Source organism: Akanthomyces muscarius, chromosome 4 (genome assembly GCF_028009165.1).
Source record: "Akanthomyces muscarius strain Ve6 chromosome 4, whole genome shotgun sequence".
In the NCBI taxonomy this organism is placed as follows: Eukaryota; Fungi; Ascomycota; class Sordariomycetes; order Hypocreales; family Cordycipitaceae; genus Akanthomyces; species Akanthomyces muscarius.
Genome location: NC_079244.1, coordinates 2,593,145 through 2,614,339, shown reverse-complemented (window position 1 = coordinate 2,614,339; position 21,195 = coordinate 2,593,145). Strand labels below are relative to the sequence as shown.

Below are 21,195 nucleotides of genomic sequence, written 5' to 3'. Positions count from 1 at the left end.
GTCATAAAGCGCAGGGCAGGGCTTATACGGCAGTCACATGTGAGAGATCCTCTCCGGCCATAAAGTGCTCCAGCGTATCCATTCCGATTTGTCTAATAAAAAAAGCACGTTAGCGTCAAATCCGAGTTCAAGCAAAGGAGGGTGGTTAAAACGTACGGCATCAGCATAATCTTTGTAAACTCATCCATGTCGTCGGCGCGCGCGTACGACCAGAAATCTTTAAAGTCAAAGTCGCGGATAAAGTACTGGGGCTTGTCGCGCCACGAGCGGAAGAACTCGACCGACGACGGCGCCTCCCAGAGGTGGCGCGAGGCCGTGAAGCGCAGGTCCTGCCACATGGACTGGCTGACGTCGAGGCTCTTGAGCAGCTTGTTCATGCAGACAAAGGCGCAGGAGAAGAGCAGCGTGCGTCGGGCGCTCTCGAGCAGGATCCACGCGTCCCAGCCCTTGGGCGGGCGCTCCCGGGATGGATACGCGGGAGCACCGCCACCACCACCACCACCGAGATCCATGCCGTCCATGCCGCTGCCCTGCGCCGCCGCGTGCTGCATGGCCTCGGCCTCGAGCACAGTGACCGCCTGCTGGAGCTCGCCGATCCACGCGCTGAGGACGTGGGCCTCGCGCTCCGCCGCCGCGCGCAGGCCGACGTCGCCGTCAAAGACGCGCATCGAGTCGAGTATCACAAGCGCCTGGACGCGGGCGAGCTTGTCCTGCGGGGTGGCAGCCAGCTCGCCCTCGCGGTGGACGGCGACGGCCGTGTCGGCGAGCAGCTTCATGATCCAGGCGCGGTTGTCGTCGCTGCGGTTGGCGTAGGCGGTGGCGGCGGAGAAGACGGCGAGGATGGGCTTGGGCAGCTGCGCGGCCCAGAGGCGCGGGTGCAGGAACGGCAGGGCGCGCGTCTGCGCAAAGGTCCGGTGCATGGCCGTCAGGGACCGCATGGTGTAGCCCATCCAGGACCGCGGGTCGTGCACGGCCAGGGCGTGGAGGCTCGCGCCCGAGCAGGCGGCGTCGGGCCGCAGCAGGGAGATGTCCCGCACGGGTGTCTTGGGGGGCTGGGGGACGAGCGCACTGCTTATGAACGGTGCGCCAGGCACCGGGGGGATGTCGAGCTTCGAGGCACCGTCTGTCGTGGTGTTGTCAAAAAGGCTGGCGAAGAAGCTGCTGTTGTTGGCGAGGGCGGCGGCGGGGTTGTGCGTGGGGGGAGGGGTGGGCAGGGTAGACGTCTGGGCGGTGTGGGCAGGGATGGCATTCATAAAGTCGACGATGTCAAAGTCCAGGCCGGGGCCAAGGTGAAGATGGTTGCTGTTGTTGTTGTTGTTGTTGTTGTTGCTGGGGTTATGGTGGTGATGATGACTGTGGTTGTGCTGCTGGTGCTGCTGCGGAGCTTGGTCAGGGATGTGGCACATGCTCTCGGGGCTCGTCTCGGTGCCCAGGCTCTCATAGTCGAAGCCCATGTCAAAGTCCGGCAGGTCCGCCATCTCCGGCGTGTTGCTTCCGCCGGTGGACTGGCCGGACGAGGCGCGATGGGCGGTATTGCCGTCACCGCCGCTGCCGCTGCCGCTCTGGGCCGGGGGCATCTTGTGGTAGACGCAGTCGAGGCCCTTGGCGGCGCAGCGCGTGCACCGCGGGGTGCGCTTGTCGCAGCGACGCTTGCCGCGGACGCAGGCGTTGCAGCTCTTCTGGCGGGAGCTGAGCGACGAGGCCGAGTCAATCTTGGTCATGTTGAGCGGGTCTATGCCAAACGAGTCCATTGCGAGGAGGGAAGGGGAGGGGAGAGGGGGGAGGGCCGGGGGCGGCGTTGTTGTTTATGTCAAAGGTCAAGGTTTAAGATTGCGGTGTTTTCTCCGGTCGGAGCGGAGAAGAGAGTAATTCTCTCGTTTGCGAGTTTGAAGGCTGGGTAATCAGGATGAGAGAGAGCCCTGCTCGGTGTGAGATCAAGATGAGTGGTAGTGGTAGTTGAACGACACTCCCGAGGGTCCGCTATTTTTCTTTTAGCGTCTTGCTGCTTGCGGTGTTGAAGGCGTCTTGTCCGCACGATGCCCGAGTAAACGAGAGCACAATAAGAACATGAAAATAGAATCGAAATTGACGTGATTATGAAAAGGGGAGGATGAGATGAACAAGGCGAGTTTGTCTAAGCGAATGGAGAAGACGGAGCGTCCGAGTCATCAAACAAAAAAAAGGTTCAAATGTCCGCAAAGCAACGAAGAGGGCAACTACCGTTAGGCTAGCGGGCAACGCGTGTCCAGTACTTTCTTGACACAGGTTTAAGCTTTTGCGACAGCCTTTTTCTCTCGCATTCGTTCAAACACGTTGCGTAGGCAAGGTACCTAGGTACCAGTACCAGTATGCTTACGTCTGGCCGCCTTATATCAGGGGATCGACGCTGCCGGCAAGGGCTCCCCGCTGACAAACCCGGCCCTTCGTTCAGCCCAGCACTAACGTTACTGGTTCTGTACTGGTCACTGGTAACCAGTAGCTTACTGTGGTAGGCACTAGGTACCCGCAGCCACGGCGACCTTGCACCTTAACTCCAGGTCCCCGCACCGCACAAGCACCGCCCAGGGCAAAACTCCGCAACTCCGCCAAATCCTCGAACCATTTCCACGATACCAAAACTCCGCCGCCTTGTCGTCTTTTAAATTTTGGCCACGACACAGATACATGGATGCACGCTCACGTGCCAACGGCCAACGACGCCTGTCTCGTATCTATTCAGTTTGCATTGATTAGTTCCATGCACCTTGATAGAAGTGCAAATGCTTCAGTACTGGCCTCGAGTCACGTGCAGGTCTCTCCCCTCTCTCCCCTGCTTCTCTCTCACCCACCCACCACGCTGCCAGGAACCACGCCTTGGCACACCACACATTCTTATGCATTCCCACGTGGCAAATCTCTCTACCAATCTACATCCCCATGCATATAAACTTATTCCGATCGAGATGCAAACATGTTCTGCATTTTGATACCCATGCACAGTCGTCCCCCAGCGCCCAGCGGCACAAACTATACAGTCCCAAGACACTTTTGATGCACCTAAACATGGCTCCTCACTTACACGCACCACCGCCATGATACCGTCACATACTTTCACCATCATGCACGCGCAGTCATTCGATCAATGCAGTCGATAATTCGCTAGCAGCCAACCTGGCCGCCATCCAAAATAGATAAATATGCCTCAACCGAATAATCCCCCATAATGCCGCCTTATATAACAGAAGCGGCTCAGCAGCCCGAACCCTCCTTTGAAAAGGAAAAAAAGAAACATTTGGGTATATACAGCCCTCCCCTTCAAATATTTTTCTTCTTCTCTCAACTCCTCTGCTTCACGCCTCGACTCCAAACGTCACCGCCTTCTTCACATTGGCTCATCGCCTCCCTCACCCCCCTCAACCCCCTCTTGATATGATTGACGATGCCTCTCCTACCACCCCCTCCCTTTTCAGTGTGTCTGGAATGAGTCCCAATCAACAGCAATTCAAAAATGAGACAGTAAAAGACAAAGAAGACATTGTTCGCCATCGCGCCATCGTGCAATCGTTTTTTTTTAACCCCCGAAAGAAAAGAAGAATCTGTAGAGATTGTGGCAGCGCTGCAACTGGCAGACGCTCTGGCCTTCGTACATGTTTGGCTTCCTCCTCTGTGGCGATGTGCACTCTCGTCCTCCACAGTAAGCCAGGTAATAGTAAAAAAAAAAATTATGCAAAGAAAAATGAATGCAAAGCTCTTGCTTCAGAACAATCAATCATACAGACGCCACCGCAATGTGGTGGGATATATGCTGACAAGGATATAAAAGAGATTTCGTGCTGTTCAAGTAGGGGCCGCATCAACTTGACACACTGCAATATCGTCATCGCTCATCCATTCGTGTCAAGGGCCAAAGTAGCAGATACAGCACCCAAGGTCTAGCCTAGTCTCCGACTAGTAACGCTCGTTGCGGTAGCCATTGGGCCTGGGAGCCTCGTACTGGACACCAGTCATCGAGTCAGGGCCGTTGGACATGCCGTTGTTGATGGACCGCAGCGGAGGAAGCTCGGTTCCGCTCGAGCTCGCTGGGTAGTGCTCTGGCGGAAACGGATGCGCGGGAGCTGCGTGACTCTGCGATTGAGAAGGCGGGGGTGCGCCCGTCTCACCACGAGCCTGCGCGAGCTCCATCTTCACACCCTGAAGCTCACGTCGAAGAATTTCATTGTCCGACACGGCAGAGTTGTAGTGTTGCTGAAGGATGCGAACGTGATCAGTCTGTCTTTGGTACTCGGTTATGGCTGTTCAACAGAGTTAGCACCGGCACCTCGTCGTGTGTTCTCTCACGAATCAGCTTCGCTTACCTTTGGTCAAAATCTCCCACTTGGATGCCTTTGACCCACGCTCCTGGGGCATCAAATCTCTCAGCTGGTCGAATAGCTCCTTCATCTCGGTGCGGCGCTTGCGCTCGGCCAGCTTGTGGCTGACACGCAGCTCCGGTGTGCGGCTATACGGTTGAGCTCCAGGGCCACCAGCGCCTTCTTCGGCCTGCAGATCGCTGAGCTGCTTGTGCTGCATGGTGTGGTGGTGAACGGATGGGAATTCTGACGAGTGCCCAGACAAGCGAGCGAATTCACTACTGTCCTCCAGTCGGCGCTGGCCGGTAGGCAAACGCGACTCGGTTGTGAACTGGCTGCTTGCAATGGAGTCGGTAACGCTGCTTCTTCTCGAGTCGTCATAGTGGCTGACACGCTGGATCTCCTCCTCGGGGAAAGCCCAGGCTTGACCCTTGGTAGGCTCGGCAGCGCGGGCAATGTTGCTGGTGGCAGGGCCTGTGATGGCCGGGGCGGTGCGGACCGTCTTGCTGTCTGGGTTGCGGTCGTTGCTGGGCTGGTAGCCATTGGATATTCTATGAGCGGCATAGCTGTCCATGCCCGCGCGGGGATTGCGCTGATTGTGGAGGGTGCTCTGGATGGAGCTTGTCGACTGGTTGTTGCTGGTGTAGGGAGATCCGCCCAGGCGCATATCGCTCAGGCCTTGGTTGATTCTGCTGTCGACGCTCTCGCGGCGCACATTGGATGCAGGACCGAGGCCGTCGCCTAGGTGGCCTGGGAACTCGTGGGAGCCGGGGCGCTCAAAGCGGCGGTCCATGCCGGCAGATGAGGATGGCGATACCATGGCCGCGACGCTCATGTTGGCGGCAGAGGCGGGCGACAGCTGCGGGTGCGGGACAATGTGGGCGGCAATTGGCGATGGCGTCTTGTCGGCGGCAGAAGACTGATATCCAGATGCGGCAGGGCTCAGGTCGGCGGCGTTGAACGAGGCACCAGAGGTATCTAGAAAGGAGGAAAAAACAGAGTCAGCACTTGCGCATTGCTTGACAACGACGACACCACTGGTAAGGCTGTGATCGCAGCAGATGTAGAAATGGAGGTAAACGGACGCTTGCTAGAAGTCTCTGCGGTAGAGTAGAAGCCTGAGTCTCGCAGCTGAGGAGGCGGCGCACTTTGGGCAGGTGGCTCATCTTGATTCAGGATATTGGTCAGACCAGCAGCATTGGCTGGCCTCTGCGTCGAAGCAGCAGGCATGGCGATTGTGTGCGATTGTGGGGTGGTGCTGGTCGGTTGGAGAGCCGAGTCGTCGTCGTATCGAGGGTTGCTGTGTAGGCGCGCGTGTTTCGACACAAGCTAAAAGCTGCTCAAGAGGTCGGGCCAGGAACAATTGCGTAGATTGAGATGCGCAGTGAGTGCCGTTCTCCGACAATCAAAGGAAGGGAGAGAGGGGTAGGCAACAAAGCTGCGGCGGCAGTGATTTGTATTTCTTTTTCCTTTCGCACAGGCGGCTCGGTGAAACGAGATGTTTCTCAAACAGCACCGGCCAAACCCATGGACCAAGCACAGAGGGTCGAGAAGGCTAGTATACGCGCAGGCAATGGTAAGGCGATGGAGTCGGGTATGCGAAGTTGTCGTCGTAGGAAGAGTTTGTGTCTTTTGTCGATTTTGTCGGTTATGGAAGAAAGAATGCCAATGAGAGAGAGAGAGAGAGAGAGAGAGCGAGTGGTAGATGTTGAGAGGGAAGAAAAGAGATCTCTGACGGGAAGAGGGAGGTCAGATTGGGGAGGGGGGCGCAGAGTGGATAGGTGGGACGAGCCAGGTGCAGTTTAACCCGCAAAATACGGCGTGGCTACAGGCAGGGTGCCCAGGCCAGGTGCTATGTTGCCAGGCCTGAAAGGAAACGAATAGAGCGCCGCTACGAGGTAGGTACAGGTGGGTTCGGGGCAAGGCGAGCACATGGGCGGAAGACAAGATGGGTGCGCTTTGGATCTGCCTCTAACTACTGACTAGCTAACTAGTTAATAACTGGTATTACCAGTTGGTGCCGTGGCGTGGGGGGGGCGTGGTGGTGGCAGGCAGGTAGACGGGCGTGCACTAGAAGATGAAAATCAGCTAGGTACACAGGTAGTGCCTGGGGGCCAGCGTGCAAGAAGAAGGAAAATACCCAGATGATGGGGTACACGTATGCCGGAGCCACACACATGAGGGGGGCGTGTGTCGACGCGAATTTTATGGTTTTTTTTACTGTGCTGTGCCAGTGCAGATGGATGGAATTGAGCTAGGCTCGTTACGAAACAGTGCGCGAGCGCCATGTGCCAACTAAATCTCGTAGCAGTCTGCAACGCTACCTAAAATAATGAAAAAGGCGAAGCAGCTTTGTCGATTCATTCATACTCAAGATAGCCAAAGTTGAGCACCATGTCCATCGAAAAGGAGTGCTGGTAAAGTTTGTGCCCTGTAATAAGGTACGTTGCTGACTGACCAGCTCCCCTGGAGCCCACCAACGACGGATCGTGACAAACGGGGCCGCTGGACCTGCCTGACTGCCAGCACCCAGCACCCAGCGCCCGGTACGCCGGCCACTGCCACTGAGCGTCGAAGCAACGACAATGTCGTGCGTGCGCACACCTGGTCCTGCCTCGCACTGCCGCGCTCCCCTCTCAGATTTTGCATCAGTGACCAGTCACGACGTGCAGCTTGCCGCTGCACTGCCAGCCCAATTGAAAGAGAGAAAAAAGCAAATACAAAAAATGAACGGGCAACAAAGAGGGAAAATTCCCTGTGCACACGCTCCGCCATGACGGATTACGGCAGAGCGGGCGCTACGATAACCATGCCATGCCACCCATCCACCCACTTGCATGGCCATGCCGTGGCGGCCACACCTTGTTGCTGCCACCACGAGGCAAGCGGGGCTTTTTTTCAAGCAAAAAGGTACCTGGGCCTGTATGCTGTACTGGGTGGCCATGCGCTGCCCATGCCGGGACCAGCACAGGTCGCCGCTAGCCTGCCTGCCTGCAGCAACCTACCTACTTTAGGTGCCTAAGGTACCTAGGTACTCAGTAGCTCCAGCGCACACCATGGCGGCGCATTACCGCTGCCACGCTGCGCAAAAAAAAAATATACGGCCCTCTGCAGCCCATTCACAGGGCGTGCGACCGCCGCTCAGTGGATTCGAGTCCCCTCTCCTGGCGCCCTCTGCCACTGCCAGCACAAAACGCCAATATCAGTACCGAGTCGCATTACGGAGTACTCGACTCGGAGCATTACAAGTGGCTTGATAATAATTTACTGCTACCGTTGACAATTAAAAATTTCTTGCTTGCGTCGTATCCTCGCCAGTTTCCCACCAACCCGTCACGCTCAAAGAGATAAACGAGCACCGGTGGCCCAATCTGGTGAGCCACTCCGCGCATCACTCTACGCTCTGTCTCGTGTATTACTTACCATATTCTTACCCGCCATCCGGATCCGTCAGCCTGGTAATTTGCCCGCCATCTTATACATCAATAAAAGAGCCGAGATTTCGGACCTCGTTACCACGAATAGATGCCACGACGCCTAGCCATGTTGTCAGGGTCCCTTAGCAGTCAGCCGGATCTCGCCAGCGCTTACATCTCACCTGCGACACACTGGCCTCACCTTGCCAGTACCACCATCTCACCATGTGGTCCAAGACGTATCGGCTGCCCTATTTCGTTGCCTAGCTTCTCGTCAGCAACGTCGAGCAATGCAGAAATTAAGCAATTCTTCTGCTGCATTGACGCACAGAGACAATGGCCAAGCACTGTCCCGTCCGGCCACAGTCTAGCGCCCTAGTGCTTTCCACATCTGGCATCGACGAATCCATTGACTTGACTTGCCTGCCCCCAAACGTCAAGTAACCATGTACATACCCAGTAATGTTACCCGTCACTTTGACCGTGGAGTGGCCTAGAGACCAACCTGCATCAGCATTAGCGGCCAACGCTAAATCTGTCTCATCCTCTTGCCACGCACTGCATCGTGCTTCCTGCCGGCCAGGTCCGTTTTTAACTAGGACCGCCAGGAGTGCCGTCTGTCACTTCCCCGCTGCTCTTGCCCTGCTGGACTCGTTGCTGATGCCCGTAATACTCCCGAGACAATGCTGAACCTGTCTGTTTCCGGGTAGGTTGGTAGGGTAGTTATTTGCTGCGCTGTGGGATCGTGTCGCGCCGACCACTTGCCCGTCTTTTTCCACAGCATAGTCTCCGTCGCCCGTCCCCAAATCGCATTGGCACCAATCGTTGCCGCGACAATATCCACCAGTGGTGCAGTGCTGCTTTGTTAGAGTCGCACCGACTGATGCCGACACAAAGCCTCAACGACTGTGCGCGCAATCAGCGGGGTATTTAGTTTTCTCCTCTCCTACACCGAGAGCAGAAAGCGGCAACAAGCCAGCACGCTGTAGCACAGTAATGTCCAAGCTCACCAAGCCTGCTTGTACTCCGTAACTACTGGATAGTGTGTTGCCAGATTGCCAGAGTAGCTTTATCCGCACACAAGCTTGCGTCCTCGATTGTCTTTCCAGCTGCCTTTGTCTTTCCTTTTTTTTTTTTTTTTTTTTTTTTTTTTTTGCTTTTTGGTTCCTCTTTCCGGTGGGATCCTCGCCGCGTTCAGCCACGCCACTTTCATTATGCTCGACACATGGTTCGCCATGTGCAGCCCCAGTAAATGCAGCCACAATATCCGTAAAAGCGTAGCTGCTGTTGAACTTGCTTCTTCTCAAAGAAATATTGCTCTTCGCCTGGTGCACGGTAGCGCCACAGACCTAAACGCTCTCACCCAATGGGAACCAAGTTGCTGGCGGCGCTAAGCGGTTCAGCGCTGTGACAGTTGACAAAGAGCCAGATGCATCCTCCACATACCGGAGCTGCAGTGCTCACGGACATCAAATGATCTTTCCGCAGTGTTATCTGGCGGGGTAGCTTGAACTATTTCCTTCTCAACGGTTGATTTAGTCGTCCTTGAAACTTTATTGCCGAAGATGCAGTCCTAAGGCTGCAGCACAGACTGTCACACAAGTCTGGTGTGCTGCGTGTTGTGCCTGGACATCATGCTCGTTGTAGTAATGCCCTCGACGATTGGCTAGCCAGAATTTCAAAGGCATGATCATCATCCATTTCGAAAAAGGCTTATCATACTGTTGAAGCTCCCGGGCGACAATAACCGGCCCACTGAGGATTTCCGTCTCCTAAATCTTTCGTGGAGTAGTAGCAATGACCGTGCGTCTCCTGGACCCGGCTGCAGTGGTCGGCTTGAAGTGATCCGGCAACACACGGGCATATAAGAGCGTCTGTTCTCTCAACATGCTTCCGCTCCTAAATGCCCATGACAATTGACCAATATTTAGGCATAAAATTTCGAATGTCGTGCTCGTCCTGGGTTCCCGCTAAGCTAGGCACAATGGCCTGATCGTCCGAGCACGGTGGGCGGGGATTTGGAAGATCTCTGTCAATGCGCCCCTCACCTCAACCGCCACCATATTATGGCCTAATTCGCTAAAAAGCTGAAATCGTCGTTGAGAATAGTTGATGGTAATACGAGTTAATCATTGTACAAAGTTCCAGATCAAAAGCGAGCTCCAATGGGACTCTTGAGTGTCTTGGTCTCCCCATTGCACCAACCATTCCATTCTGAGAATCGCGATTGCCTTTGCAATGGCTGATGCTTAGATCTTGCTTGTCAATCAACTTTCCTGGATGGATTTCTCGAGCCCACGTAAGGACAATGACGATATCATAATACTGGCCTCGCATTATTGAAGCTTATCCTGTTCACAGCAACGAACTCACCTGGCGCTCACGCAAGTGTCACTTCGAAGTGAGACGGCACTAGAGGCACGCCTGCCGCAGTGCACTCCACAGCCGGCAACGAGGCAGATACCAGCCGCGTTCCTGTCAGTAGACGGGTCCAAACTCTATTAAAGCTGGTGGTGGGAACCTGTACAGGCGACCATCCGCACTTTTTGTATCGCATTTGCAGTCGGTGCCTGTAAAGTTTACGGAGTATTTCAGCGGCAGCTTTGCAAGGGCTGCTGGCAACCATGTCGGTGAGATCCACAAACACATGGCAAGCTTTGCAAATCTCTGCAGGCAATCTTAGGATGTAAGTAATACTTACCACAGGGAGGTAAAGGAGGCACTCGCCACGGTACAGTCAGCAGCTGTAGCCAGCTGCCCCGGCCACTCTCTGGGGCTAATTGCTGCAAGTTGCTTCCCCGGCGACATCGCTCCATCGCAGCTGCAAGAGCTGGTACGTGTGTGCCAAATGAACTGGCACACTGGGCAAGCCAGCTGGGAAACAGAGGTCCACAGTCCACATGGCGAAGGCTTTGACGTGCTGCATGCAATGGTGTGTCGCTGCGTGTAGCGAGGGCGCGCCGTGGCTTTACTAGGGGTGACCTGGCTGCCGCAGGCCGCTTGTCGATGGCAATACCAGTAGTCGATTAACGTAATCTCGTCTGATCGAGCGGTGTAGCCAAGGGAGCTCTGCTCGGCGTGGCGACCAGCCAGATGGCCCATTCCTCGCAGTCTCTTTGGCATTGATGCACCAGGCCATGGCTGCTGATAATGGCAGATCCAGCGCCCGGTACGAGACACGTGTAGTTTTGCGACTCTCAGCGACGACCGGGGGGCGCATGCAAACTAATAATAATGACAAGTTGTTAGCTGGAGCGGTCCATGTTCCGCCGCCGCCGCCGCCACCACCAATATTATTGCCTGTATTTACCCTGGCACAAACGTGGCCCGGAGATGATGGCACAGGCTCACGTGCGAAAAGTTACTGGTACGTTCTGCGCTCGCCCAAGCACCAGGCCGCCTAGGTAGTTTGTGCAGGTCGGGATCTTGCTTTTCCAAAGGCGGCAATATTGAAGAATGAAGCTGAGGATCGAGCGGTTAGGAAGGCGATGGAAATTAGCAGCTGAGGAGTTGACGGCAGGACGATTGGTCTGGACAGATTGTTAGCCAGCTTGTTTGTTTGTCGCTGGGCAGGTAGCAGGTTGAATCGGTCAAGTTGGCGGCCCCCCTCCACCCTCGCTGCAAGCCGCTTGTCCTGTATCCGTAACTACTGGTACGTGCCCTGTCGCCGCCAGCCTTGCTGCGCTTTCCTTTTGACCTGCATGTCTAGCCTGGATGTCTGGCTCTACCTTACTCGTCACTATTTCTGCCGGCTCCCACTCTCGTCGTTCCAGGTGCATCTGTCGTGCATGGCGCCATCACAAGCCCAGTGCGGATGCTGGATGCTCCGAGTCTATTAATCCATTCGTTCTTGTTTTAATAAGAAATTCATAGCATGACGATCCAGACCCATCCACCTGCAGCGGCACAGCTGCGAAGAGCCACAGCCTGGAGATCCCTCCAAACATGCTTGCCATTTGCCCGCCGCTGCTTGCCACCTCGGAAATCGACCGCTACCCGGAGCTGTATACTAACTTGCTAGTCATAGGAGCTTTGCTTCCAGTCAGTCGCCAATGCATTCATTGGCTCTATTGATCTAGCAGCACACCCTAGGAAGAGGCGTCCGTCCTGTTCGGCTAGCAGGGTTCCATATGCACGCAAGCACGGCACAGCGCTGCATTTTGTCTCTACGCCTGTTCAACGCCGGCCATGATTCACCTCTTTGAGTAAACCGCCCGGGAGCACTGCACGGCACGCTGCAGTTCTTGTCTTTGAGCGGGTGGTCCCAGAGGCCCCCCTAACCCGGACTACTGGTACGCCGAATTGCATCGGGCCCTTGTCAAACGCTAGGCCGCTGCTGAAGCACCGGACTGTGCGACTACTGCGAGCCGCCTGGCTGCGGCGCAAGCAACAGGCAAAGGCCATAATGTTGGCTTGTGGTGCAACATGCCGTCCGGTAAAACGAGGATGCGGTAGCAACCCGATGCAGCCGGGCTCGTCACGTCGTTCGTCGGCCACAGCTGGTAGGAAGTACTTGCTGGGTTTGAGGCCAAAGTTTCAGTGAAACACGCAGCAGCTTGTTCTGTCTACCCCCGGCGCGGGCACGCGGAACAACTTCCGTCCACATGTACGAAGGATGTCACATTACATTCCAGTTCAACGTTCTCGCCCTTGTGTCTGCTGCGCAATGGTCATAAAAGTAGCGGCTGATAAAATGACGACTCATATACCGCTTCGTCGCGACCAGTGGCGAAAAGGAGGATCCGATGGCTAGTCGCTTCGAAGACGCTTGCAACGGTCGTCGGCCGCGAGACGACCAATAGCGTGGGAAACGTCCACGCTGCAGTTCTTTGTACAGAGCTTGCCTACGTTTCCAACCAAACAAGGCATGGGTTACCAAACACCTGCATTGTTCCGATGAACCTTGCTTCCCGCGCGCCCGCGGCAGGGTCTCATCCAACTCTCACCAGCCTGGCGGAATCGTGTCTCATTCGATGTCCCGTCATCGTGCGTTGTTGAGTCGACCCCACACGACCAATGACACGCCCGCTTGAGCAAGATTGACCCTGGCCAAGACACTGAGATCCATGTTATCCAGTATTTGTCATGGGCGGAAATAATGCGCGAGTCCATTTACTAGTACTGTAGTTTTCCCTTGTCGCCTTGGCTGGATTTTGTGTCGGATATGTGTGGGTGCATGTTCCAGTTGCATTTCCAACAGAAGGGATTGCGCTAGCACTGACTTGCATCACCTACCCGAGAGACCATTGTTAATGTCAACTTTCAAGCCAGCAAACATGGCATGATGGCCAGTAGAAGCAAACACTATAAAAGCTTGACGAGCGGCAATCGAATATTTCGAAACGATGAGGCCCATCATTACAAGCTATCATACTTCGATCCATGGCTGTTGGCCAAGATGGCGAGCTGCGGTATAGTGCCGTGAGTTCAACCATAGCATCATCCAAACCAAGCATATGTTTTAAGGCTTAGCTGCTGTTCGTCAGGCAAAACACCACTTTCATGACTGGTTACATGAAAGAGAAAAAGCTACCATGAGAAGTGGCAGAAGCTCATCTCTAATTGAAGCATTTACAACAGACGTACGGTGGGGTACCTCGATGCGGTACGCTCCAGCAGTAGCAACTTGATGGTCCTTTGAGCACACGAACCGCTTGACTCTACCGACGCAGAGGATGACTGACAGCCCGATTTCATGAGTGCATGTTGTTTTGCCAGCGATGTATACTGGCTAGCGGTGCCAGCTAACCATGAAACAACAGACAGCGACTACCTGATTTCTCCCACTTCAAACGGCAGATGCTCACGAAACCGAGAGCAGCTGAGCAATGAAAACGGTTTTGCCTCAATACACTCCAAAAATCAGGGGACGAAGTCAAAGAAGGCTGAGCAGATATGCCCGAATATTCAGCACAAAGCCGAAAAGGTCAATGAAGCCGTCTTGGCAATGCAGCCCGGTTGCGTCAAAGGTCGACTCTGTAAGCAATTTTGGGTTGACAAAAAAACGCGTCTTCGGCGCTCCTAGGTAATCAGTCTGTGTCCAGAATTTTGGGGGAGCGATTATGATGAACCGACTCGTCCCAGCCCATAGAACGAATGCCCTCGAGGGTCTTTGTCAACCCAGGAATAGCATACTGGCCGCTGACTGCCCCCCTCCCCCCCCACCCCCCTCGTTTGGAAGCAACCCTGGAGCTCGGCGAGGAAATCAGATGTGCGAGCTTCGCTCTATGACTACGGTGTCGCCATTTCCAGGCGCGACTTGCGGAGCTGCATGCGCAGATCCTCAAGGCCATTTTGCGCTCACGATCTGCCACCCTGCCCAACAGACACTGGGCATGGTAGGAACATTACAATACTTCAACCAAGCTTTGGTGACTGTTTCTATACATTTAAAACGGAAAAAATAGAATACAGTAAATGCAATATATTGTATCCGTGGTAACATGGACCACGTAAATGTTGTCCCGCTCAAGCCCATGCCGTTCATTCTTGTGGATCCTCCAGTACCAGACAGCCTCATTTATATTCTATATGTACACCGGAACCTATCATTATGCTCCGCTTTTTGGTATCACGGCATTCCCTTGCGCTCAAACTCACTGTCCGTCCTCATCTTTCCACCGTCTTCAGTCCCCTATTGTCTCTTTAAAAGTCAAACTCGGGACGGAACACGTCAGGGTCGACACCGGGGACCGTCTTCTCGGCCAGATCCCGGCGGCCCATCTGCGTAAAGACGCGGCGCAGGGTGTCGTACAGCGTGCTGCTGCGGTTCTGTGCCGACATGCGGTCGAGCGTCTCGTCGACTTGAGCGGCGCTGCCCTCGCCGAGGATCTCGTAAGCCTTGCTCCGGCCCGACTTCTCGATCGACTTGTGCATCTCGAGAGCGGCGAGGAAGTGGCAGGCCGCCTCCTGGTGGCAGCTAATGTTGATGCAGCTGACTCCCAGGTTGTAGCGAGCGCGCACAAAGTTGGGCGACAGCGACAGCGCCTGCTCGTACGCTGCGATGGCCTCCTCGGAGCGGCCGCTGTTGGCCAGCGTCGCGCCCAGGCGGTTCCAGAGCAGGTGCAGCTGCTCCTGTTGGTTCATGGTGCCCTGCTCCGACGAGTGCAGCGCCGACTGGAAGCAGTCGACGGCCTTGTCGTACTCTTCGGCGCCGTAGAAGAGGACGCCGAGACCGACTTGCACGTCCGGATCCATGTGTTCGCCATCGGGGCTGAGCTGCGCGGCCTTGATGAACAGGTCCGTGACCTTTTCGTGCAGAATCTGGCGATCGGTGAAGCCCATATCGGCAGGTGGGTGAATGTCTTTGGGATCCAGGATGGTTGGGTATTTGATCGAGAGCCAGCGCTCGAGCGTGCGGTATGCGGTGCTGTCGTAGCCCTCGTTGGTGTAGGAGACGGCAAGGCCCATCAGAGCGGCAAGGTTGTTGGGGTCATGCTTGAGCGCCTGCTCTAGCGCGCGGATGGCAGCTGTCTCCTTTTCGTTTTGCGCCTGCGCTGAGCCAAGGTAGACCCAGGCTTCCACGTGCTCGGGGTTCTGCTGAACGGCGGCTTCAAAGGCCAGAGCGGCCAGGGAAAGGTTTCCACCCTCCTTCATGACGCGGACGCCCTCATCGAAAGCATTCTTCTCGTCCTTGAAAAAGTTCTCCTGCTCAAACATGTAGTTCTCGACGACGGGGTCGCCGAAACGGCCCCAGTCTCCGAGGCCTTGCAAATCGGGGATCATATCGTTCGTCCACTCGGTATCGAATTGGTCGAATAGAGATTCATCTTGAACCAGGGACCTAGCAGCAGCCGTCTCAGCTTGTATTCCTCGCCAAAGGGATTCGAAATCACCGAACTCATTCGTTTCAGACTGGATAGCCCGGTCCATTTCATCCAGCTCGCGCTCGGCGGCGCTGGCTTCTTCATTCTCTTTGACCTTTTCGGCCTCGGTTTGGTCCTCCAGCTCCAGCTGGGCAAACTGCTCCTCCCACTTGCTTTCGTCGAGCTCGACAAGCTTGCCCTTACCCTTGACATCTTGTGGTTGCTGCTGCTGCTGGTTGCGCATCTGCTGCTGCTGCTGGTACATGGGCATCATGGATCCGCCCATGCCGTACCCCATGCCCATGCCCATGCCCATGCCCATGCCGCTGTTCATCATCGGGCGCTGCATCTGACTGCCCGACATGTTGGCTTGCATGGGGCTGGAGCGGGCAGAGGAGCCCTGACCGTTCATGTTGAAACGGGCAAACTCCTCGGCACTGAAGTGGGAGTTGCTTGGGGGCTTGAAGGCCGACTCCATGCCGGGCTGGCTGTTGAAGTCGTGTGCCCAGGTCGGTGATGTAGAGCTGGCGCGCATGGGTGTGTGTTGAACTGGATTCATGGGGCCCTGCATGGGGAACTCTTGCTGCATATTGGGACCGCCATTGAGGAAGCCGTTCATCATCTACAGAAATCATGAAACGATTAGTCATGTCACGAGCTTACAGCCGGAGCGAGCGCGCGTGCCGTACCTCGTCCTGGGGAGCGTTGGCATTCTGACTGCGGAAACCATTTAGTTGACCGCCGGGGCCGCGACCGACGAGGCGATCGCGCTGTAGTGTCTTGTCGTCTTGAACGTGTTTCTGGAACTGGCTGAGCGGGTTGCCCGCGGTCGAGCACTCGGCGCCACCCATGAACGACATGATGGCGGCAGGACTAGATTATCTCGCAAGGCGGGGTGGCGACAGAAGTGACGGGCAGGGGAGTATATGTATCGTGGATGTTGGAGGTCGGTGTGGACGTGGTTGCTTGTGCGTTCACTGCAAGTAAGGAGATGAAGGAAGAAGATGACAGGGAATGGAAGATGGGAGAATCAAATGTTGGGGTAGTGCGATGGAGGTGTCGGTGCAGGCTAAGCTTGTGGCTCGGCCTGGGCGTGGGGAATCTACCGAGGCAGCAGGCCGGTGTCCGGGCCGTCCGTCTGGCAGCGTCACTCAGGCGCTGGTGGCGGCCTTGCTCTTTTTGAAATTCTGATTAGGAAGCATCGGACTTGGGCAGCACACGTGACTGCGGGGAACGGCCTTTACCGATTGCCTATTTGCCTGAGGGCCCGCTGGAGCTGGAGGACCTTACGGGCGGCCTGCAACCCACTGAAGATTGGCGCCAATCTTGTTATCGATAAGATATTTTTTCTCCAAACCGCCATCAGAAAAAAAAAGCGAGAGGCTGTCGATACGGACGGAGATCAAGCACATAGCCAACCAACATTGCGCCGCCAAAATGCTTCGTACAGTGTAAGGACCATTCCACACGCAAATTTGTATACTCGATCCCTCTGTTCAACGACTAATCCATCCCCTCCCACCAGAAAACCTCGCAATGCCCGCTCCAAGCGCGCTATGGCCGCCCGCGAGCCCAAGGCCATCGAGAACCCCAAGACGTGCCTGGTGCTGCGTGGCGGTAGCTGCTCGCAGATTGTGCAGGACGCCCTCAACGACCTCTACCAGATGCACCAGCCGCACGTCAAGAAGTTTTCCAAGAAGAACCCGATCCACCCGTTCGAGGACGCCACCTCGCTCGAGTTCTTCTCCGAGAAGAACGACGCCAGCATGCTGCTCTTCGGCAGCAGCCAGAAGAAGCGCCCGCACGCCATGACCTTTGTCCGCACCTTTGGCTACAAGGTGCTCGACATGCTCGAGCTGCACCTCGACCCGGTGTCGTTCCGCGCCATGGCGCAGTTCAAGAACAAAAAGTTCTCCATCGGCCAGCGGCCCATGCTGCTCTTTGCCGGCACCGCCTTTGAGAGCCCCGTCGCCAACGAGTACACGCTCGCCAAGAGCGTCCTGACCGACTTCTTCAAGGGCGAGCCCGCCGACAAGATTGACGTCGAGGGCCTGCAGTACATTGTCAGCTTCACCACGGAAGAGGACAACAGCGGCGTCGTGACCGACGTCAAGCCCGCCATCCACATGCGCGTCTACCTCATCCGCACCAAGCGCAGCGGCCAGAAGCTGCCCCGCGTCGAGGTCGACGAGATCGGCCCCCGCATGGACTTTCGCGTCGGCCGCATGCGCGAGCCCGACGAGGCCATGCGCAAGGAGGCCATGAAGACGCCCCGCGGCCTCGAGGAGCGCCCCAAGAAGAACATCACCACCGACACCATGGGCGACAAGATCGGCCGCGTGCACATTGGCAAGCAGGACCTCGGCACCATGCAGACGAGAAAGATGAAGGGTCTCAAGCGCAGCCGGCTCGACGACCAGGACCAGGAGGTCGGTGTCGAGGACGTCGCCGAGGAGGAGAAGGCCAAGCGCTCCAAGCAATAAATGACAGTGCAAATATGCCCTGGGCGGAAAAAGAACGAAATAAAAGGTGTCATACGTCGTGTTATTTACAATGTGCATCACGGGCTTGGCGTTATTTGGTATATCTGGGTATCTGTTTAGCTGAGAGTAGTCATGGCTTTAGAAAAATTCATGGTTCTCACGACAAAATTCATTATGCATCGACAATTTTGTGAAGCTGTCTATTGACAAGACAACCAGCTAACCAGTGTTGCCTTGGGCACATTTGAACCCGAGGTGAATCATGATCTCTAGTTCTCACACCCACCTAAACGCCTTGTTCACACGACTGAGCGAGCCTGCGGCACATCCTGCCCAACATAGCATCTATATACAAGATATAATCCTTCACCAAGGAAGCTAAAACCCATCATTACAGCAAACGCTAAAAGAAGATAACAAGGCAATGCGCCTTAGTATCAGAATCCAAGTGGTAAAATGCCACGACCAACGCCTTTTCCAATGCCTGATGGAGTCCGAAAGATTGCCTTTTCGTTCCGTTAAACCCACGATTGTAATCTAAAAAACCATGTCCCAGTGGTGGTGCGCCGACAAAACGCCTTGCTTCAAACCATCAACGCTTAATCCAAGGGCACAGCAGCGAAACCCAGTTCTCCAGTAATGTCCGTCAGATCTGCAGTCGGTGACTGAGGGATGGCGTGGCTCATGCGCGCCAGCAGCTCGACATGGTTTTTCATCGTCTCGACTAAGCCATACTCGCCCGTGGGCTCCTCTTCGCACTCAGCCCCCCATACGGAGGCAGGAATGGCATTCGCGTCGCCGTCCCAGAGCGCGATGCGGACGGGCCACTCGAGATGCCGCCACCAGCCGGAGCCGGGCTCAAACAGGCTGACAAGGCCCATGACTTCGCGCTTCGAGACGTCTCCCAACCACCAGACGTTGTCCATGCGTTTCAAGAGCGCAAAGAAGCATGCAACAATGGCGAGGGCGCGTGGGCGTTTGGCCTCGACAAGTTGGACGAATCGCTTGGAAACGGCGGCCGGAAAGGCGAGCGTTGCCGGCGGATAAGGATTTTGATGCGCCCAGTTGAGAACGGACACGGCGTGAACGTACCCCTGTTGAGAGAGCATGTTCATACTGGGATCTTCTGAGGATACTTCGTCCTCGACACCTTCGAGAAGGTGGCCGAAAAAGGAACTGGAGCCTAGAGGGTTCATGTCGAGCGCAAAACTAGGCTGTGAGTTGATGACGGCTACAACGGTGGGACTGTTAAAAATCCACTGCCACGACGTCGCGACGACGGTCTTGACACCTTGAAAGGCATGGAACCAGGCTAGAGGCAGAGGATATCGAGATGAGTTTCTTCCAGTGCTAGGTGTCATTTCGCCATCATCCTTGATAAAGATGCGAGAAGCTGTGGCCTGGAAAGCAATGAGACACGCGGTGAGGAACAGCGCCTCTGCGTTTTCATCCTGGATACCACCGGCCAATGAAGAGCAGTAGTCGGCCAGGGCAGACGCAGAGTAGGCATGGGAGGCTTGCACGAGGTTCTTATCGTCGGGATTCAAAGATCGTAGGTGCAGGGCTGAAACGGCGAGGATGGCGTCGGCAAGGTAGGTCTTGCCGCCAAAGGCCAGTTTCGGGACTTCAAGCTTCCAAATATCATCGGCAGCGGGTACGTTGTGGAGAAGTGTTCTATAAGTGCTCGTCGTGAAGTGGTGCCATAGGCGAAGCTCGAGCAAGCGATCGACTGGGCGTGTGGACGTGGAGTTTGAGGGCGGCGTTGGCCCGCTCCGTGCGCTTTGGGGGGCCGAGTTGTGCAGCGACTCTGTGACGGATGGCGAGGAGACGGGCGGCATGGGCATGGGAGATTGCTTGCGCGGAGACGGGCGCAACCCGTTGATGCCATTGCCATTGGTGTTGACGGCGTGGCCGTTGCTGTGGCTATTGGTCTGCAGACTTCCCGGCGAGGGTACTGGAGGGCTGGGCGCGGCTGGCGTGGCGGCGGTAGCGAGTTCGTCTATGATTTCAGGGTTCTCGAAATCGCACATGACGCCGTGCTTGACGCAGTTGCCGCATCGCGGATGTACTTCATCGCACTGAATGAGGTGCGCGGAATAGGGTCAGCCAAGTGGGCGTAGACGTGGTGGTGCTGCGGTTCACGAGCCCATGGGGTGCGGTTCGGCGCGTCATGGAGCAACCTCTCACCGAGGTCGAGAGGAGGAGCCAGCATCAGCAGGCTAGACGTACCTTGATCTTTCGGTTCTTACACCTGCGGCATCCAGCACGCGACTTTTTGTGAGACCGGCGAGGCGGCATCACGAATTGCTGGGGCTGTGTGCGATGTAGGCGTGTTCGTTTGGCGGGCGCTGGGGTACTCAGTAGGCCGTCGGGGTGGTGTTTGAGAGAGCAAGTTGAATGCTCTCCTGGGGCATTGCCACGAGACGGGTGAGCTCAGTGGCAGACGGTTGAACGAAGCGATCCCAAGACGAGAGATGCAGAAGGCAGATGACGATCTGGGACGGAACCAAGACCAAGTGAGATGAGATGGACACCGGGAAAAGAAAAGTAGTTGGCCCAGGCTTGGTGAAAGAGATGGTTGGACAGGGTCAGCTTGGAGTGTTGGTGGGCCTCTTTCGCTTTTTTTCTTCGCTGCCACCTGGAAGCTGGAGCTGGAGCTGGAGCTGGAGCTGGGAGACGCCCAAAGGCCCCGTCTAGCCCACCTGTCAGCCCGCTGAAGCAAGGCTCGTCTACCTACCTTGATACAGTGCACCGGGCCTACCTCTCTGTAGTGGTCTTCAACCCGCTTTCGCGCTTTCGGGGCGGCGGCCCAGCTAGCTGCGATCCAGCGAGACACCCAGACAGGCTACAGCACAGCACAGCATAGCACAGCCACGAGATTGCAAGCCGGCCGAGAAACTAGGGGGCCCGGGCTGCTACGTGCGTCATTCTACCGTTATTTCCAAGTGCACCATTGGTTCGTCAGGGATGACGCTGTGGAATTCTCGGCCCGTACAGACGTTACAGCAGAGCTCTCAGCGGATTGCTACTTACAACGGAGAATTTACAAGCCTCATGACGCTCAGCGGTTTACAATGCAGCCAGCACAAAAGGCAGGGATATAAATTTACGCAAACGGCAGGTCTATCACGAATGGCTCTGTCGTGATCAAAGGTTCACTGAC

The 21,195-nt window shown here is 55.8% G+C and overlaps 6 protein-coding genes across 6 annotated transcripts; 1 reads left to right on the top strand and 5 right to left on the bottom strand.

The window, feature by feature from the left end:
* Positions 1-22: 22 nt before the first annotated feature.
* Positions 23-1,751, bottom strand: LMH87_011536 (uncharacterized protein; the record flags this gene model as incomplete). The annotated part of the gene is made up of 2 exons (XM_056200692.1): positions 23-92; positions 157-1,751. 2 exons carry the CDS (start codon positions 1,749-1,751, stop codon positions 23-25), a joined length of 1,665 nt encoding a protein of 554 aa, XP_056052516.1.
* Positions 1,752-3,927: 2,176 nt separating this feature from the next.
* Positions 3,928-5,558, bottom strand: LMH87_011535 (uncharacterized protein; the record flags this gene model as incomplete). Its single annotated transcript, XM_056200691.1, has 3 exons — positions 3,928-4,271; positions 4,335-5,306; positions 5,414-5,558. The coding sequence occupies 3 exons, from the start codon at positions 5,556-5,558 to the stop codon at positions 3,928-3,930; spliced, it is 1,461 nt and encodes a 486-aa protein (XP_056052515.1).
* Positions 5,559-7,803: 2,245 nt separating this feature from the next.
* On the bottom strand, positions 7,804-8,528 carry LMH87_011534 (uncharacterized protein; the record flags this gene model as incomplete). The annotated part of the gene is made up of 6 exons (XM_056200690.1): positions 7,804-7,865; positions 7,920-7,936; positions 7,984-8,007; positions 8,201-8,249; positions 8,304-8,316; positions 8,418-8,528. 6 exons carry the CDS (start codon positions 8,526-8,528, stop codon positions 7,804-7,806), a joined length of 276 nt encoding a protein of 91 aa, XP_056052514.1.
* A 5,861-nt stretch (positions 8,529-14,389) lies between these two features.
* LMH87_011533 (uncharacterized protein) lies at positions 14,390-16,409 on the bottom strand (the record flags this gene model as incomplete). Its single annotated transcript, XM_056200689.1, has 3 exons — positions 14,390-15,527; positions 15,585-16,171; positions 16,239-16,409. The coding sequence occupies 3 exons, from the start codon at positions 16,407-16,409 to the stop codon at positions 14,390-14,392; spliced, it is 1,896 nt and encodes a 631-aa protein (XP_056052513.1).
* A 577-nt stretch (positions 16,410-16,986) lies between these two features.
* Positions 16,987-18,032, top strand: LMH87_011532 (uncharacterized protein; the record flags this gene model as incomplete). The annotated part of the gene is made up of 2 exons (XM_056200688.1): positions 16,987-17,000; positions 17,075-18,032. 2 exons carry the CDS (start codon positions 16,987-16,989, stop codon positions 18,030-18,032), a joined length of 972 nt encoding a protein of 323 aa, XP_056052512.1.
* Positions 18,033-18,631: 599 nt separating this feature from the next.
* On the bottom strand, positions 18,632-20,330 carry LMH87_011531 (uncharacterized protein; the record flags this gene model as incomplete). Its single annotated transcript, XM_056200687.1, has 2 exons — positions 18,632-20,110; positions 20,262-20,330. 2 exons carry the CDS (start codon positions 20,328-20,330, stop codon positions 18,632-18,634), a joined length of 1,548 nt encoding a protein of 515 aa, XP_056052511.1.
* Between the last annotated feature and the right edge of the window lie 865 nt (positions 20,331-21,195).